Consider the following 21,257-nt stretch of genomic DNA (forward strand, 5'->3'; position numbering starts at 1 on the left):
AGAATCTTTTCAGGATTACTAAATCTTATTTTAGAGATAAAATGACTAAATGGCTCCCTAATTGTCCCTATATATAAAGTATCATTTGGTAGAGCTTTACTGAACTGTGATCTGTTGTACCTCATATGTACACAAGTTATATCGTAAGTTCCATTTTTCGGTGGTGGGTAGAAGTATTCAGATGTTAATGTACGTTGGCCCAGTGGGCTTTTTTTTGGTAAAGCAAAAGTGAGGGTTTTTTTCATCCCCGTAACGTAGAAATATATTCTGAACCGTAGAACTGCCTGCTTTAGCTACCTTTATAAATGCAATATGGTTGACAGGTTCACCTGCCTGAATGTATTGGGTCTGACTTGAGGTGACAACTTTTCTATACAAAGTCCATATCGTTTCTTCGGTATATGCTGTGGAGGTGATGTAGCGTACTGCGCTGTGCAATGTCACCAACACACAGAATCCCAGCAGCAAGGACCTGCAAGACATACAATGTTCCATCACATGTTACATCATCTATATCATTAAAGTAAGTGTAGTTTGTAGGAATATTCGACTGGGTATCAATGTCAACAAAATAGCCATATCATTGTAAAAATGTCTAAAAGCGTTAGTTCTTTTCCTGTTTTGAAAACGAAATATGGACCATCGGTTCTGATACTATAGGACTATATTCACATAAATAGTTTGAGGGGAACATACCAAGTTCCTTGTCTCGGGAAACCAGAGAGTATTCAGATTCCTCAAGCTCATAATTAATTGTATGACATAACTTATTTACTAGTGATAATGTGAACGAAAAATAAAATGAAATAAATAAATACGCCCTAATAATTTCAGATAATTCAGGTTAGTAATCTCACAATCTCAAATATAAATGTATTCATGTCAATATTAATCTTCCTCGGACAAATTAATATACCAACGTTATGTAGTTCCATTGAATTAAACGACAATAATAAATAATAATTCAAAATAACCAAATATATTATTAGATTATATGACAACTAAATGTTGTACATACCATATATATGATCTTCAGGAAGACTTCACAGAATAGTAAAAATTAGGAAGAACCGGACTGTGTGTAACACGTCCGCGCAGTTCCTCTACAAATGTCTCTCTAAAACCGCGCCAAAAGCTAACAAAGACACTGACTGCTATACCAAAACGAGGTAACACCTATATATAGAACCATAGAATAAGTAAACAGGTTAGAAAAGTGACAGGTACGAACATACACGTATACAGGTACACAGCCTAGCGACCATACGCAGCGCACATACACACGCAAACAGCACAATAAACGCGGCGCAACATTAAATTTAATTTAAAATCAAGACAAATTATCAAACATCATTATTTGCACTTTGTTACATCCTCCCCTTACTTGAAATATGACGTCCTCGTCATGAACAATATCTATCACCCTAGACTATGACAATACTATCATCAATAATATTGCACAAATTCACTTAAGGGGGTATCATACATAAATTTCAGAATTATCAAAATTCCAAAATATAATGTAGAAAATGTACAAAATATAAAAACATGAAAATATCTCCATCTGGTACAATAATGTGACAGATACAATAATTAAATCTGCAGGAATAATGTCAAAAGTGAAAAATTACACAAGTCCTAATATACTGTTGACAAGAACTTGAGCAACATCCGGTGACACTCTACTTAAAACACTCTGCTGTGCCAGCGTCTCTAACAATGCCATCCGAGAGCTCAAAGTTGTGTCCTGTTGTGATGATGATGCCTGTTGCCTAAATACGTAGTCACCAGATCTCTTCCAAGCAGGCGGTGCTCGTTGTCTGGTGCTTCGTCGAAGACCTCTATCAGCCTGCACATCCTTTCGTCCTCCCCCTCCTAAAGATCCATCCCCTCCGGAGAGCTGGTCGTCACCAGATGGACGTACAACATCAACCGCCTCAGCAACACCATGATCGTCATCCGGGTTCTGAGGTGGGATCACTTCCTGGGTTTCATCAGTAGGTACTGGTCCTCCTGAGATCCGGGAATCAATATCCTTGATATCCTTATAGTGGCAAGCAAAGTAGTCATCGTCATCATCATCGTTGTTCTCGTCTTGCGTCTCAACTTCCTCTGGAGCACTACCTGGCAACACAGTCTTCGTTTTGAGTTTCGCCGGTATGGGCCGATCCCCTGGAACCTCTGGTTGTTCAGGTAATGAACCTATCGGAAGGAGATTTTTGCGGTGCAGAGTCCGTTTCCTTCATTTTCCAGACTCCGGTTCAACTACATATACAGGGATGTCCTTATTCGATTGTTCCAAGACCTTGTACACTTCCTCCTCCCAGATATCCGAAAGTTTATGTTATGTCAAAAGCTAGGATCTTCACAAGGACTCTGTCGTTCACCTGTATAGTAGCTCCTCTTTTTTTCTTGTCGTACTGTGCTTTCTGTCTGTCTTTCGCTTTGTATGCAAATGATGAGGCTAGCTTGTATGACTCCTCTAACCTTGTCTTGAGGTTGTCCACATAATCCGAAAGCGATGTTGTTGAATCGTTATTCCTGTCCACGCCATAGGCAATGTCTACTGGTAATCGGGGTTCTCTACCGAACATGAGTTGGAATGGTGAAAATCCAGTAGAATCGTGGCGAGTGCAGGTATACGCATGTACTAGGGAAGAAATGTGACGAGCCCAATCACACTTTCCGCTCTCCTCTAGTGTCCGTAGCATGTTTAACAATGTCCGGTTGAACCTTTCTGTCGTTCCATTTCCCATGGGATGATAGGGTGTTGTCCGTGATCTTTCCATTCCCAGAATTGAACATAGCTCCTTTATCAGATCGCTCTCAAAGTTGGTTCCCTGATCTGTATGGACCTTCTGTGGTATGCCATAATGTACAAAAAAGTTGTTGAATATTGCTTCAGCAGTTGTTTTGGCTGTTTGATTCCTAGTTGGGATGGCTTGCGCGTATCGTGTAAAGTGGTCCGTTATGACAAGAATGTTTCCAATTCCCCCTTTTGATGGTTCGAGTGAAAGGTAATCGAGGCATAACATCTCCATGGGTTGAGATGTATGGATACTGACCAGTGGGGCTCTTATGTTGGCTGGTGACTTTGCTCGCAGACACCTAGGGCACTTCCTTATCCACTCCTCCGCATCTCGAGTCATTCTACGCCAGTAAAATCTGTCCTTGAGGAGGGATAACACTCTGTCCTTTCCAGGGTGAGCGATGTCATCATGAAGTCCCTTGAGAGCTCCCTCAATGAATGATGATGGCAGCACCAGCTGTTCTTGTCTGCCTCTGTCTCCATCAGTGTTTATCTCACGGTATTACACTCCACGCTTGAGTCGCAATCTGTCGAAGTTCCGATACATCATGGTATGGTCACGGGTCATGGGTAAACTTTGACGTCTCAGACGAACATGCTTCATGACAGCATCCATCCATGGTTTCAATACTGGATCCTGGGTTTGTGCTCGCCTCCACTGTCGGTTAGTCATTCCATCCATGATTCCACCTTCGGCGTCCAATAGTACATCCACGGCTATAGCTGACATCGACAGACAGTTGACATATGCTGAGGTAACTGATGACTGAGATACAGCTTTGACACTATCCCTTGAGATTTTTTCCTGGAAATCCTCAACAGAGTCTGGCAATCTAGACAATGCGTCTGCGTCGGTGTTGGATTTTCCTGGTCTGTACCTGATATCAAAGGAAAACGCTGCTAATGCCGACAACCATCGATGACTGGTAGCATCTAATTTGGCTGAGGTGAGGACATAGGTAAGTGGGTTGTTATCCGTCAGCACTGTGAATTTACTCATGTACAGGTAATCATGGAATTTCTCGGTGATGGCCCATTTTAGAGCCAGAAACTCCAGCTTATGCGCAGGATAGTTCCTTTCCGATTTGCTGAGTGCACGACTGGCGTAACTGATGACTAGGAGTTGATCGTCCTGTCGCTGGTATAATACCGCACCTAGTCCTTTACTGCAAGCGTCTGTGTGAAGCTCAAAAGGTAGCTTATATTGGGCATATCCAAGTATGGGTGGCGACGTAAGTCGTTTCTTGAGCTCCTGGAATGCCGTGTCCTCCTCTAAGCCCCAATGCCATGATGGATGGTCTGTAGTTTTCGGTTTCTTCTTTCGCCCAGTCTTTGTCCTAGATTTGGCACAACCTGGAAGTAAGTCAGTGAGCGGCTTGGCTATCTTGGCAAAATCCTTAATGAATTTGCGATAGTAACCAGCGAATCCCAAGAATGAACGAACTTCCTCTGGACTGGTGGGTGTAGTCCAATTTATGACCTTCTCTAGCTTAGCAGGGTCTGGTGACACTCCCTCTGCTGATACCATGTGTCCTAAGTATATTACCTTGTCCTGTAGAAACTTACACTTCTTCGGGGAAAGCTTGAGGCCACATTCCCTCAATCTCTGCAAGACCCTCTCTATTCTTCTTAGGTGTTCTTCATAGGTGTCAGAGAAGATGATCAAATCATCCAGGTAGATCAGGCAAATCTGAAGATGCAGGTCACCTAGGCACTCTTCCATTAGCCTTTGGTAAATAGCCGGGGCGTTGCTAAGTCCGAACGGCATCCTATTGTACTCAAAGAAGCCTAACGGGCCAACAGTAAACGCTGTCCGTTCCTTGTCAGCTTCAGCAATTTCCACCTGGTGATAACCTGATTTCATGTCCAAAACGGTAAAGAATTTGGAACCAGTGAGAGCATCAAGTATCTCCTCGATTCTTGGAAGTGCATAAGAATCTTTAATAGTCCGATTGTTTAATTCCCTGAAATCTATATACATCCTCAGTTGTCCATCCTTCTTAAGTACTAAAACGATAGGCGAAGCCCAAGGACTGTGGGATGGTCGAATGATTCCAGTGTTAGACAGCTGATGAAGATGATTTCTAACTTCTTCATACATAGATGGAGGGATATGTCGATGCCTCTGCTTAAATGGTGTAGGATTACTCAAAACGATGTGATGTTTGACAGCCGATGAAAATCCTATGTCCTCATCATTATGGGAGAACACATCTTCAAATCCTGCCAAGATGTTCCGTACTTCTGCCACCTTATCTTCTGACAGGGTATCGGAGCCAATCTCCAACTTCTCCAAGATATCATCAAACTGTTGACGTAGTTCTTCTCTCTCGACATCTTCTCTTTTTTTTTTTTTTTTTTAGATGAAAGATTTTAATGCCCCAGAAACTTAATTAATGAGGGTCTGCCAGGGTTGGGGCCCTGGGGTCAGACTCTGTACAAACATGTTGTCCTCTCACAGGAGGGCTATCTATCATCACACACACTATCACTACATACATTTCACTTACACAGCCTTTCACACTCATTTTATTACAATGGCTATGGAATGAAATCTGGATAGGAATAAATACCTGTTAGTTTTACCTTACTTGTACCTCATTCATTCCCTTACACTCACTCATCATTGCTCATTACACTTACTAATTCATTTTTTCACTCACACTTCACAGTCTTCCACCCATTCCCTGATATACAATGTACTGGCAACGCCATTGGAAATTAATATATTAAATTCTTTAGATTAGAAAATGAATAAAGTGAGCTGACTGCATATGGATTGGATTAAAGCCCCCTCTGACACAGATCATATATAAATGATAACAGCTAATTAAATCTTTTACACTGCATTGCATAGCCCTTTCATATTTATTTACAGTGTGTAAGTAAAAAATAATAAATGAACACATAATCTTAAAAATTTTAACGTGTACGTTATTGTACACAATGCATGAAATTGATGTATGGGGAGAGTTCTCTTACATTACGGATTATTTGTTTTAATTGTTTAGAATTATTGTGAATATCCCCCACTTATTTTGAAATTTTGATTATAAATTATGTTTTTTTGCAATATATTTTTCTACTTTCAAAACCTGAGTGAAATACAGTTTACATGCTTGGAAGGATGGTAGTTTATTTTTAAATTTACATGAATAAATGTGAAATTTCAACATTAAGAGGAAGTGGTTTAATCTTTGACTAAAGTTTGCATTACCAAATATTACATCAGTGGCATTTACTACAAGATCATTCTGGGTATTATCATTTTCAGAGTACCACATAATAAATTCTTCTAATAATTCATTTGTATAATAACAATAGTATAGAATGTGTTCCACTGTTTCTTCCTCTCTATTGCAGAATGAACATAAATTATCTTGTTCTATATCGATTTTAAATAAAAAGGACTTAGTAGGTAAAATTCTGTGATGTATCTTATACTGAAAGGCCTGTAGTTTAGTTTCTCTAGTATATTGAAAAACAGAAGCATAAGTATCAAATATGAAATTTTCCCTTAGATCTAATTTGGCTCTCCATTTATCCTGACTCGTGAATGGATTAATAAACTTTTTATCCAAGAAGATTTTGTAAATAAATTTCAAGCATGGAGAGGTCTTTATTTTATGAATTACATTGGTAGTTTCACACAATTCTATATTTTCCCCCAAAAAACTCCTTCTTCTATATTCATCTTTCCACCTCTGATTAATTTTGTTTACAAGAGAATAAAATTGCAAAAATCCTAAATTTGAAATATCCTGAACATCCTGATATCTTTTTAAATTACCATTCTGAAAAAGATCCTTTATTTTACTAAAGCCAAACCGTTTCCAGCTGATACCCAGGTACATTTTGTTGTGTGGTAGTAGGTTAATTAAATCTTCATTTAGATATTCTTCTAGACTATGAGACTCATTTTGGATCTCTGCTAAGGCAAATATGACATCTTTCCAAAACTTGTTCTTAATATGTTTTCCTATATTTTCAAGAGAGTGTGAGTTCAGCTGAAAAGCAATGTTTGGATCAAGTTTCAAAATATCTGGAACTAAAGTTTTCCATGGTACTGATTCATTTTCCAGTAATCTTTTTAACCATTTCAATTTCAAGTATTTGATAAAAGAAATAATATGAGTCATTTTTAGGCCTCCAACTTCAAGTAAACCAATCAAAGTATCTCTCTTAATTTTTTTCAACTTTATAATTCCATATAAACTTGTACAGTATGCTATTAAGCTGAGTTAAAATTTTTGATGACGGGTTTGGGATCGAGCTGAAGATATGTACATATGTAGGAATGATTATTGATTTTACCACTGTTATTCTGCCAAGTAAAGAAAGATCTCTTTTGGTCCAGAATTTCAATTTACGTTCAGTGTCTTTTAATTTATTAGAATAGTTCAATCTTTCCATATCTTCCAAGTTCAGAGAGAAAACTATTCCTAACAGTTTGAAGTTCCTTGTAGACCATGACAGGTTAAGATCTTCACAGATTTTTTGTTCTGAAAACTTTTTGCTACCTAACCAATAAACATTAGATTTTAAAACATTAATTTTCAGACCTGATATGACAGCAAATAACCTTAGTACTTCAACAGTTGCATACAATGATTGACTTGAGCCATCTAGTAAAAGATATGCATCATCTGCATACTGACCTAGGAGGAAAGTTTTACCACCTATCTGTAGAGGTTTAACATCAGGATTAGTTTTTAGAGATATAGATAAAATTTCAACACCTATAATAAAAATATATGGTGACAATGGGTCGCCTTGGCGACAACCACGGTGAAGACTGAAGAAGTTTGACAGATGACCATTATTAATTACACAACTTTTTGAATCCTTATATAAAACTCTAAACCATTTTCTAATAGATTCCCCGAAATTAAAACTTTCCATGGCCTTATCAATGAAATCCCATTCTATCGAATCAAATGCTTTTTCGAAATCAATTAGATACAATAGTCCAGGCTTATTTTTTTCTTCCAAGAGCTGCATTAAATCTAGTGTCTAGTGTTTTCCCCAATAAACCTACCCTTAATGAACCCAGTTTGAGTATTGCTAATGATATCCGGTAATAATGGCTTAATCCTATTTGCAATTGCAGCAGCTGCTATTTTATAATCAACATTTAGTAACGATATGGGTCTCCAATTTTTTATATACCTTCTATCCCTTCCCTCTTTTGGCAAGCATGTAATAATACCTTGACATTGAAAGTCTGAGAGTTTCCCATTTTCATATGCATAATTTACTGACCTACAAAGCAGAGTTCCTAAATCACGCCAAAAAAATTTGTAAAATTCTGCCCCAAACCCATCTGACCCTGGACTCTTCCCATTATCCATGTGTTTAAGAGCTTTTGCCAATTCATCTAAATTCAGTAATCCCTCACAACTCCTTTTCTGTCCTTCATTCAACTTAACTGTATGATTAAAAAAATCTGAGTTATCAATACCCTGTGGCCCTCTGTCAGATTTGTATAGATCACCGTCCTCCTGTAAAATATCCTCCACATCATCAAGAACATTACCGGACTCTGTAATTAGTTCAGAAATAGTTTTGTTAATGTAATTTCTTTTTTCTAAATTGCAAAAGTAATTGGTATTTTTCTCACCATCTTCATACCATGATGCTTTAGATCTGAACATAACACCCTTTATCTTATCCCTACGAATTTCTTCCAATGTCTGTTTTTTTGTTTTCCAATTCTGTAAGAGTCTATAGAGGGGTATTTATTAATAATTTCTTCTAATTTGATAATATCACTCACTAGAGCTTTCTCCTGTCTTTTTCTATTCTCAACCTTATGTACAGAGAAAGAAATAGTTAGTGTACGTATTTTCATTTTTAATATTTCAAATAATAATTGGCCATTTATCCGAAAAGTGGTGAACTCAAGATTCTGTTTGTCCCCAGTTGTGATGTACTCATCTATAGTTTCATTAATACAGTTTTTAACCTGCCTGACATATTCTGCTTCCCCTAACAGTTTGATGTTGTGCTTCCAATATCCCCTTCCCCTTTGTATATTGTCTAGATTTAGTTCTAAAGAAATACACGAATGATCAGTTCTGTAACCTGGAAGAATAGCCGTGGCTTTAATTTTTTGTAAAAATATCACTTGTAGTTAAAAAATAATCTAATCTGCTTTGCCGGATAGGTGTTTTTTGCCTCCAAGTGAAAGTTTTTTGTTCTGGATAAAAATTCCTCCAAGGATCAACAAGATCAAAACTATTTATAATATTATGAATGCTTAACTGACATTTAGGGTTGTTATTTCTTACAATATTATGAGTGTCCATATCCCTGTCCAGAACTGTATTCCAATCCCCACATATAATCATAGGATACCCTTCCCAAGTTTTCAACATTTCACTAATGTTTTCAAAAAACTGAGGTTTATCTAGGTTGGGCCCATATATACATGTCAGTATTAGCCTATTAGTATTAATAGACATATCCAAAATAATAAACCTACCTACTGGGTCTAATCTACTACCATGTATAGTGTAACTAAATGTATTTCTGAACAAAATAGCCACACCTGCAGATCTAGAGTTCATATTATTGAAAACACACTGATACCCCCACTCCCTTTCCCATAATTTTTTCAACTTCATTAGTACAATGAGTTTCCTGTAAACAAACAATATCTGCTCTTTTTTGTTTCAACCAATGGAACACATCCCGTCTTTTATGTTGATCAGAGTACAAACCCCTTACATTCATAGACAGAACTTTTAAATTAACCATGAGTTAACTTAGCTGTGCTAATGATACTGTGCCAGAGAGAAGCATCCAATCCACCTACATTCCGATCACCCCTTCTACATTCCTCTAGTGTACTTATACCGCTAAAATCGATCTCTGTCAACATTTCTGCCCTGCTCGAACCTTTATGACTAGTGATGCCGGAAACCGGAAGTAGTATTCTGACGTTATGCCGGACCGGAATTCCGGATATCTTTGGTGTCGTCAAAAAACAAAACAAAAAAAAAACAAAAATCATACAGATTATAATTTCTTCTTTATCCTCCATGTTGACTGGAGTAATCTCACAGAGAACAGCTCGAGGTGCGATGACCATGGTGTGAGTGGACATGTTAAATAGCTGAACCCGTAGACTCCTATTACCTTTGTAGTGATAGTTGATCATAGCAGGGTTCAAGTCCAAGTCCGGCTGAGATGTGATGCAGTCCTTTGCTGGCTGTAATAGGGCACAGGTAGGATGATATGGCATCTCCTTATCAACATACGACTTGACAATCACAGAACTGTTGGGTGGTACACTGATGTTCTTCTCTTCCGAACTTCTCACAATCCCAAGTCTGAAATTGTTCCTCGCTAGGTCCTTTTCCATCAAACTTAGACATTTAAACGCTAGGAACCATGGCGTATGTAGATCAGCTTCCTGTAGGAATCGAACACCATGCTGTTGACGACAAACCTCCAAAAGAACTGAGAGGATGTTGGTTCCTATAAGTAAAGGCACTCTGGAATTGTACGGACTATCCGGAACAACCAGTAAAACACAGTCCTGTAATGTCCTTCCTGCCAGTCCTGTAGCAGCTATAGTTGTCTCTATAAATCCTACATATGGTAGAGATTGTCCATCCGCACACCCAATGTTGAGTACACAAGTTAATGGCTGTATAGGAATATGGGACAGCTTCGAGTCATAGTAAGACTTGGCAACCGTCGATACTGTGGAGCCTGTGTCTAACAGTGCACGAGTCTCGTTTCCATCAACATAAATCTGGACTTCATTGGCTGATCCAATCAATCCACCACTTTCCTGACAAATATCTTTGTTGGGACTCTGTACTGTTTGACCTAATGGTGTCCCCTCCCCATTGGTCCCTGTCCATTTAAATGCTGCTGCTGATGTCCACGAGGTCCTGACCTCCTAAAGTTAGGTCTCCTGATATGATCCAGTCGCACTCTACAGCCATACTGTAAGTGACCAAGTTGTCCACAGCGCTAGCACTCAGGTTCATCTGTATATCCTTCTGCAGCATCTCCCTGGAAGTCTTGTTGCGGGAAATTCTGTCTCTGTTGCTGCTTGTGTTGCTGCTGTTGATGCTGATGCTGTTGAGGCTTGGGTTTCGGTGGCTTACTGTTGCTGGACTTCAACACCCGGACTTCTGAGGTAAGTTGTTTTATCATTCCTTCCAACTTCTCATATCGTTGATCATCGGGAGAAGGCATATCACCACAAGCCACCTTGACAGTAGCCATCTTCCTCTTATCTGCATTCACCTCTGACTCTATCCTCCTCAATTCCACTTTGAAGTCTTCGTAGACAGCACACAGGTCATACTTTGCTGCGGAACGATCCTTCAAATTAGGTCTAAGACCTTTCCAGATCCTGCTGTGTAACATCTGGTTACGTCTAACTGTAGGAAGTGGCTCCATCCTAGTAGCCTTCGTCAGCAAGTCCTCGAGACGATATCCCCATGTTGCAACATCCTCAGTCTCTTCTTGTCTGGCATTGTAAAACTTGCCCATCAGAGCCTCCTGATCCTCAACGACACCATAATTACACTCCACCTGTCTTAGTAAATCAGCAATAGAAGCATCTGTGCCGAGTCGCATGGCCACCTTACCAGCATTACCTCTAAGGGATCTTCTAACTAGCTGTCCTAATGCCTCAGGTGTGATAGTCTTGTCCTTCCTCAAACATTCCACTTCATAACGCCAAAGATCGTAGGTTGTCTCCCCCTTCACTGTAGGATCTCCGCTGAATGGTGGTAATCTGGCATTCTGGGTAACGATTAGGCGCTCAACATCCTTCTTCTCATCTTTAACCTCACCTAGCTGCTTCACATATCCAGCCATCCACTGCTTGAAGTCCTCAGCGCTATCACACCTGGGAGTAACACCTAGATCCTGGAATGCTTGGACCAATTTTGTCTCCATCCATGGTGAATAATGCACGAGAAATTGTACAAAAACACACAAGTTGAATAACTAAAAAAAAAAAAAAAAAAAAACCTGGTAAAATACTAGCCGCAATATACCACTCGGCTAGAGAGAACTTCTCTTTAGCTCGATTGATTGAGCGTCAGACTAGTAAGTTAGGGGTCAAGGGTTCGATTCCTAGCGGAGGCATTGAGATGAAAAATGACCTCTGTCACACACCAGTGGTGGATTAAAAATGGTTAACCTCACTGCTTTCATACAAGCATTAAAACTCACCTGGATTAGGAGACTTTACCAAAAAACAGAGAAATGGCAAGCAATACTAATGTCATATATTGATACAGATCTTCTTGCTGTTAGTGGTACTGAATATATAAAGCTTTGTATAAACAAGTGTAAAAATAAATTTTGGCAGGATGTTCTAAATGCCTGGTATAAAGTGCAGTTAAAATATAATATTAAAGACTTTCAGGAAAACTTAATTAAAGTTCCAATTTGGTATAATAGTAAAATTCTTGTTGAGGTAAAACACTATTCCTTAAAAAATGGTATAAAAGTAACATAATAATCATAAATTATTTGATGAAAAACTCAGAAACTGGCACATTTTACCCATTTGATGAATTTATTCAGAAATATAGAATAAACACTAATTTTCTAGAGTATCATGGTCTGGTCTCGGCTATAAAAAAATATGTCTCCTCATACGATACACATAAAGTACTTAATATAACTTACCCATACATACCAATTAACTTACAGATTTTCTTTAGAGATAGAAAAGGTTCAAAATTATTTTATAATCTTTTAAATAAATCAGAATTGATTCCAACAGGCACCAAAAAATGGAACTCACTGTTAGACGATATTGACCACTCATCATGGACTAGGCATCATAGAATCCCATTCCAGGTGACAAACAGTGCAAAACGTCAATGGTTTCAGTACAGAGTAACCCATTACATCTTGGTAACCAATTCTTTACTTTTCAAACTAGGACTAGTTATCTCCCCTCTCTGTGTTTTCTGTAATACTGAAACTGAGACAATTACCCATGTTCTATGGGAGTGCCAGGAAGTTCAAAACTTACTTCAGTGCTTTAAAACATTATTAGAAGCTTTATTAATCCCTTTCTCGGTAAACAAAAAATCGTTTATTTTTGGCTTTCTCTTTCAGAACTCTCTTCCCAGTAATCGTGTTGACAATGAAATTGTCATAATCATAAAACAGTACATTTATAGAATGAGATGCTTTCACAACTCTCTAAATATAAATGTTCTTATAAATATAATTAAAGAAAACTATTCAATCCAGAAATATATTGTAAAAGGTAAAGAGGACAAAGAAAAACAACAATTTGATAACGAATGGAAAAAATGGGAGAAATTACTTAACCTGTAGTCTTTCAAATTCCACAATTCAATTTTAAATTTTTACTACTCATGATCTCTTGATGCCCCTGTCTTAGCCGAATATTTTAGAAGCACATATTAGTAGTTTCAAATAAGTAGTTTTTGCAATTGTACAACAAAAATATCATCATTTCTTGTCTTCCCCCCCCCCCCCCCCCCCCCCCCCTCTCTCTCTCTCTCTCTCTCTCTCTCTCTCTCTCTCTCTCTCTCTCCTAATGTGTGTGTGTGTGCATGCGTGGTTTATGGTGAGTGTATGTGTGGGTGTATGTGTACATAATCAAATATAATATTGGCAGTGTATATATGTTGATGATGATGATGATGATGATGATGATGATGATGATGATGATGATGATGATGATGATTGATGACGATGATGATGTGATGATATTGATGACGATGAAGATGATGCTGCTGATGATGATGATCATGATTTTGTCATCACCAGGTTTCACGATGATGATGGATGGTATTGATCTGTGTGATTGTGTGGGTATATGCCATTGTGTGTTTTTTGTAATGTCATTCATGTTGAAAAATGTGCAAAAAAAATTAAAATTAAAAAAAAAAGTTGGCCTCTAGGGAAAGTTCCCGGGAGCTACCAGATATAAAGAAACCCATAAACATTATTGGAATTATACTAATTAATTCGAAGCAGAAATGAGCCATGAAATAGTCATCTTTGGACCTCCGTAGAAACAATCAATGAGACATTGCAAAACACTGGCAATCGAGGATGGACTGATTGGATCTCAAATCATGCCTGGAGGACGTAAAAATGTGTATAAAGAAAAAGAATACAAATTTGTTGAAATGTGTACTCAAAATTTAATGTTAAATGTAATCTCGTGATACAGCTGGACAAAATGGCCTCTCCGTAACACATTGAGGGCTGGAATCAGTTTCTAGCCGATATAGTGCATTACTGTTGTTGTATATAAATGCTGTGTATTAATCCAAATTCAGATGTGCTGTGTTTACATTCATTATATCATATTGATTGTTTTCATTAAAAAAACTTGTTTTAATAATTTGTCACAATATGTGTAGATAGTAGACAGATTTTTCTAGAAAGCTCGGTTAATAGAATGACCTGTGTGCTTCCGGAAGTTTCAAAATCTAGAAAGCTCGGTTATTAGAATTACTTTTATGTTTCCGGATGTTTCTAAAGACAAATGTAAACAAGCTAGGTACCTGCCAGTCTAGAATTATCTAGAAAGTTCCTTTCTAGAAACCTAGAAACCTTTAGTGTATATAAACCTGATGGAACTGAGCCTGAGCTGCCTTTTCAAGTATTAACGCCTTGGGTGAGCTAAATTTGAGACTTCAGTCTGTGAAGTGTGGAGTTTTACAGTGATTTAGTGATAGTGCCATGTGGACTTGCACTTATATATACCCAGTGAGGAAACAATTCTTGGAGTATTCTTCAGATAGCCTGTTTTCTGAACAATCTATGAATTCCTCTTGATTTGGAGGATTTCCACAAAAAGATAAGTTCTGACTTTTGATTAATTAGTAACTAGCTCTGTACACCATCGCAATATTTGTAATTCGACTGTATCTAGCTGTTTGGTTTTCTTTGCTGTACGTTAATTTCATTACTGTGCATACGTAAGTAAAATTTCTGTTTTAAACAACATTTATGTTCAAATTATAGTTTTAAATAGATTACGTGAGGTCAGTAGGCTTCCTGCAAGACGCCGTGTCGCCTGTTCCTCTAACCCAGACCGATACATCCTCATAAATATTTTTCAGGATTATGTAGTCTTCTACATATCTCACAGAATGGTTTCGATCCCCAGTTATCGTTGTACTTTGTCTGGTATCGATTTCGATTTTCGAATAAACGAGTGAAAGCTGTTTTATCAGTTTTCATCTTAACTAAGTATTTAGATAAATCTGTAGCATCTTTAAATCTAGAGCTGTCGATAAAAGTATCCGAAGGGAGGTACATAGAATAGTTTGCTCCCCCGCGAACAACAGGAACCAACGAATGCGTTTTGAAGACTTTAAAAGCTTTCTCTGTCATATAATCGCGACAAAGAGAGTTTTCAAAGGACAGGTAGTAGCGTGTATCCTTCTCTACATTATGTAGGCAGTTTTCACCCCAATTAGCCGCTCGCCCCTTTTCTTTACACCTCAGATTTCCACATCGGCCATAAATGCTTACATCCATGTGTTTCTGCAGTACTTTCACATATGTCTCCCGCCTTCCGTGTGTATTACAATTACCGACGAACCAGGCTGCGGTCATATTTTTTCGAATGGACAGTTCACCTATATCAGTTGCATTTCTGTTTCTAGAGTTTAAATGTTTGCTCTCGAATGAGCCATACCGAGACAATATGTCGGAGTCTCGACGGTAATTAATTGTCCAATTGAACACCCGCTGCCATCTCTTCAAATTATGACTTATAGGTGGCGGTTCGACGCCGTAATAAACCCATACTTGACCGCGAGATTTAGCAGGAACATTTCCTCCCAAGTATGGAGTGTGGAATATCACGGCATTCTGAGAAGCCATCTTTGATTTATCTGTTGTCAACTCACATTTGTAGTCACAGTCATTGAACATTTCCAAACCTCCCGACAGTGGAACATTCCAATATAGGACGTATTTAACAGTTTCTGTTGTAAGATTGGTGTCATTCTTTTCCGAACTGTACCCGATATATCTAAAGCCTACTTCAGCTGGTATCAGTGAAATCCAGGATCGTTTCTGTGCGTCAATGTAGAAGAAGCCAATAAACCCGATCAGGACAAACAATGACAGCCCATAATACAGAACATACTTTCTGGTCTGTGAAAGAAAAGAAGATGATGATTAGTCACAACATATCACACATTACCAATGATTATTTATCTTCGATATGTCATGTGGACACTGGGGTCTCTAAAAGTGTAATTCAGGGGGTGTCTAAACACAATCGACATTTTGCATTTTCTGGTCCATATTGCCAATGAAAGCTATTTTCACATTAAAATAACTTCGTTTAGCCAATAAAATTCAGAATTTATGTATAGGTAGTAAGATGATCTTATCCGAGTTTATCTATACTAATCCAGTTAGGAGAACTCGGATAGAACATGGTAAAAATAACTAATATTACTAACGTAAGCTTTCGCTAAGACATTCGACATAAATACATACAATATATGTTTGTAAGAAGGACAGCTCCTCCATGTGTCTCTAGAAGTAATTATAATAATTTCTGTGTTGCATATATGTACGTGTATGGTTATGTGTTGCATATATGTACGTGTATGGTTATATGTTGCATATATGTACGTGTATGGTTATGTGTTGCATATATGCGTGTATGGTTATGTGCATATTGCATGGTTACATATATGTACGTGTATGGTTATATGTTGCATATATGTACGTGTATGGTTATGTGTTGTATATATGTACGTGTATGGTTATGTGTTGCATATATGTACGTGTATGGTTATGTGTTGCATATATGTGCGTGTATGGTTATGTGTTGCATATGTGTACGTGTATGGTTATGTGCTCTTACACCATTCATAGATGGATGTTTTAAAGCTACATAGAATGGCATGCTGACGCTGGAATAATCGCAAATGCCAGTCAGCGCTGTTCATCCATTTGGTAAATTTTAAAATCTTGATACCAAACTATGTTTGATGATGGGCATTTCGATTCAAAACATGTACAGTAGAACGCCACATATCCTATACATAAATTCCGAATTTTATTGGTCAAATATCAAATAAGACATATAACTTTATGTATAGTACATACAAGCAATTTCTTTATTTGGTTAGAGTTACGCAAGAAATATTGCTGTAAACAAAAACTGAAGTCATTTTAATAACAGTTAAGGTAAAGGTTATAGTGAGATCCAAGGTCAAATGTCAAGGTTAGTTTTTTTCTATCTCTTTAAACTAGTAATTTGTTTTGTTAACATGAACTTATCAAATGTAAATGGAGACAGGTGATGTATCACGTGCACAAGACTACCAAAGGTCAAGGCTGTGGAGCAAATATCAAACTTTAGTTGTTATTTCCTGTACATATTTTGGTAATGAAAACGAGCGTTCTAGAATAAATAAGGCTGATGGAAAGCAAATATCATGTTGTAGGAAATCTGTTAAACTGCAAGCTTGCTGCCTTAACATTTCCTGTAAAACATATTATGCAATCACATTGGGTTTCTTGTTATTAGTAAACAATTCAATATTACCGACTTACCTGTAACACTGCGTTGTCAGTCATTTTTTACGGTGTGGAATGTATCTACTCCTGGTTTGGCATTCGAGCACAATGTTGATTATCTTCTGTCCGTCTGCGGCCGAGTGTAAGGTTCACCTTTCACCGGTCTGGTGTCCGATTGTAATGTTCATCTATTTTTCCGCCTTTAAACCAAGTATCCTGACTAACATCTGTCCGTATGACTTTGGAGCGGGATATTATTTTTGTCTGTCCGGCGTCCGAATGGATTTGTTACCTATAGATCATCACAGCTGACATCCATCTTGAGGTATCTATCCAAAGAACAAAATTAAAATAACATTGTAGGAAAATAATTTGGTTTGAAGATACGGGACGTGAGAAAGCGGCACAGCCGCCTTTCTATAGGAGAACTGTATTCTGCAAAGGAAACCTGAACATGACATACATCAACATGCATGTAAAGAATCTCGAAGAATCACGCGGCTAAAACAAGTAGAATGTTTACCAGATATGCATGTTTTGTCTCGACGACTACGGCATTGAATTGCGCATACGGTGCTCATATCCTAGACGAATCATGTCAATGTTTATTAATTAACGTGCTGAACGTCCGTTATTACGGGCCCCGTCAACATTCATTATCTAACGGGCTTAACGTCCTTTATTACGGACCCCGTCAACATTATTATCTTACGTGCTTAACATCCATTATTACGGTCCCCGTCAACATTTATTGCCCGCCCCTCAGGTCCCTTGGGAGTGGGGACTAGATAATTCATCATTTTTCTTCATCTTTGGCTTGGGAAGATTTCTGCTACCAGGAGAAGAAGTCGAAAATATTAAATTGTTAACGGACGCACGACGCACGGCGCGGGAGGAAGGTGATCGCAATAGGCCATCATGAGACTGTCTCAGGTGACATAAAAACCTTTAGGGCGTGGTCTGTTGGTATTTCATTGAACAGTTCGTTCGTTCACTCAGGTTACCTGTAAATGGAGACCCCGTTTTGTCCCCATACTTTTTTACTGTTAATATTTAGGTGAAGACTTCGAGATTACTATTTTCTTTAAAATTGTCAAAAAGCAATTTATGGACGGAAATTTATCTGCAACATAGAATTGTAGGTGAAAAATCAATTGTTATAAAACAGGTAAACACAGAAAGATATACTTTCCATCATATGCAGCATGAGTCTTGCGTTCGACCCCGGTATCGGTTAAATTAGAATAATAGGCGGATTATTCTTTAAGTAGTCATGTTAAACGAGATTATTTATTTGAATGTTTCGATGTGTGATATGTAAGTCTTAATAAACACGAAGTGAATTTCAAAATGGAATATCTTATTTCCCGTTATTTGTGGTAATACCAGAATTGGAAAAACAGAAGGGTAGCTTCCTAAACTTTATGCCATGCAGATACAAGATTGTGAAAAATATCGAAGGAAAAATATCATTCTATTTATTGAAAATAAATGACTTTTAATTAGAACATTATAACTTTCCACATAAAAATCTAAAATAAGATTTGTTTATCAAAAAAGATTTTCACTATGAAAGTAATGTAATTTAATAAAAATTCAATTTGCATTTTTTTAATGTCTTGAATAATGTATTATACAGGATGGTACCTGTAACATAATCAATGGTTTAATTCAGGAACTGCAAGTACATGTTACTGATCTTGAGAGAGAAATAACAGATCTGAAGACGAAGAAACACCCATTTACACTTGATCAAATCATTAATAACGAAAGCAAGGTATACAAAACATATCTTATTTCAATCTGATCCCACATGGTTTAATGAAATAAGACACTGATTTATTTTAATGAATACTGAAGGCAAAGAGACACCGATTTACAATTGATCAAATAAAATATTATAATCTTTTCTGACAAGATTTAATGAAATAAGATACTGGTTTATTCTAATAAAACCTGATACATTTAAAGGGAGCTGCACCTTTGTGTAAAATGAAAGATCTATTAAGTAACAACCTGAAACTTTTTTACAAGATTTTACATAGAAATGCATTATCTGTAGATGCTGATGTACACATCACTGAAGGCAGAGAAAATTTCTCATCATTGATGCAACATTGAAAAGATTTCCTCTAAACTATGTGGATGGATGGACCCCGATTTCCATCTCAAGATCAGACCAGCTCCTTATGTGCCTGATGAAACTGAAGATGAATACCCCTCTCCTTGACCTTGCTGAGCGCTTTTGCACGAGTAAATCAACAATACACAATATCCTGACCACACATATCTTTACTTTACATGAGGTTTTTTTTTTCAGGGTATGATGGAAAATAATATCCCTTCAGTACTTAAATGTAAAGCATCTATGCCTGCTAGTTTGGGGGATTTCAGTAGCTGTCGTCTAGTTATTGATGCCACGGAAGTGACACAAGATGTCCATGGCCTTGATATGAAAGCCCAGTCCCAGACTTACAGCTCACACAAAAACCGACACACTGTAAAGTCTGTTACAGGTGTTGCTCCAAATGGAGCTGTAGTATATGTAAGTAAATTGTACCCTGGCAGCACATCTGGTGTTGCCATTGTAGAGCACAGCAACATGCTTGCTCAGTTATCTCCAGGAGATATGATACTTGCAGATAAGGGCTTTACTATTTACCCTTTACTACCCCAAAGTGTCCTCCTGAACATTCCACCTTTATAAAGGACAAAGGACAGTATACACCTGCGGAGGTCCAAGTGTGCCGGAAGATTGCTAGGTCGCGAATTCATGTAGAGAGAGTCAATGAGAGAATCAAAAACTTTGAAATTCTTTCCCACATACCTCAGCAGTTTAGACACATCAGTACAAAAATTTTCAAGTGTGTTCAATGTTAGTTAACTTTCAGGAGCCAATGATTGCTGAAATGGCTGAACATTTCTCTCCCCAGGAATAATTTAAAACTATTCAAGTAAACTTAATGATGTGTACTGTGGTGATGAAATGTTTTAAATACTTCACTTTTTATATTGAATTTGTATGCCATTTTGTAACAGGCATATACATTCAGTTGTCCTGGCATAGTTTGCCTGTAGATTGACTCAAGTTTTCACTTTAGAAATAATAGTTGTAATTAAATATGAATAAATTATGTAACACCTGTATCAATCTCACAGGACAAGATGAGGAATTTATTTACCTATCAGTTGTAGTTAGTATATTTTCAGCCTCTCTTTCGTTTTAAAACCTTAAAATAAATTTCTGTCAACTAATCTTCATCATATCAGATGTAGTTTTTCTATCATCGGTACGGTTATAATCAGGAATCCATTAGACACAGTCATTTGCTATATTATCTATATATTATAAAATATTCTGGATATTTTCTTCAGTATGGGGGTTTCCCTCCTTAATTGCAATTATGAAAAACTATGGACCTATTTTCACTTTTTATGATGATTAGGGTACATTTTCTATTATTGATTTTTTTCTAGCTAAGGTTTTTTCCTGTTAATAAATGGCATTATTATCAGAATGACTGACTTTTCTATATCGTTATTTTCAAATCAACCTATGTATTATTATGTTATGATTTAAGTTTAAATACGGAAACTTAAACTTTGGATCATCTTGAGACCTTGACTCTCTATAGTAATGAGAAATCAAAAGAAATATTTTTCCATATCAATTTTTTACTAAGATCAACTTTAGGGACTGTGACATAAGTAAAAAGTTTAGCTGTTTAGTAGCAGTGAGCACACAATATAACATGTAGAGGGAATGTAAGCTGAAACACATAAACAGAAAAAAACTAAATCATGTGACAACAATGAGGGGATAAAAACAGCAGATTTATCCCTTCACTTACGTTCACATGCTAACTTCTGTCCCTCATACTGGCCTGCATTTGTCCCCTTGTAGGTGCTGTGTCTCAGGATCGTA

General features: G+C 37.4%; 2 protein-coding genes across 2 annotated transcripts; both read right to left on the bottom strand.

The window, feature by feature from the left end:
* Positions 1 to 10,795: 10,795 nt before the first annotated feature.
* LOC132560286 (uncharacterized) lies at positions 10,796 to 11,734 on the bottom strand. Its single transcript, XM_060224951.1, has one exon. The coding sequence runs from the start codon at positions 11,732 to 11,734 to the stop codon at positions 10,796 to 10,798; it is 939 nt and encodes a 312-aa protein (XP_060080934.1).
* A 3,153-nt stretch (positions 11,735 to 14,887) lies between these two features.
* Positions 14,888 to 17,392, bottom strand: LOC132560287 (alpha-(1,3)-fucosyltransferase C-like). The gene is made up of 2 exons (XM_060224952.1): positions 17,369 to 17,392; positions 14,888 to 15,949 (listed from the first exon to the last, which is right to left on the bottom strand). Exons 1-2 carry the CDS (start codon positions 17,390 to 17,392, stop codon positions 14,888 to 14,890), a joined length of 1,086 nt encoding a protein of 361 aa, XP_060080935.1.
* Between the last annotated feature and the right edge of the window lie 3,865 nt (positions 17,393 to 21,257).

This window comes from Ylistrum balloti, unplaced genomic scaffold (genome assembly GCF_031769215.1).
Source record: "Ylistrum balloti isolate Yb309-2 unplaced genomic scaffold, AGI_CSIRO_Ybal_v1 Utg371044, whole genome shotgun sequence".
Taxonomy (NCBI): domain Eukaryota; kingdom Metazoa; phylum Mollusca; class Bivalvia; order Pectinida; family Pectinidae; genus Ylistrum; species Ylistrum balloti.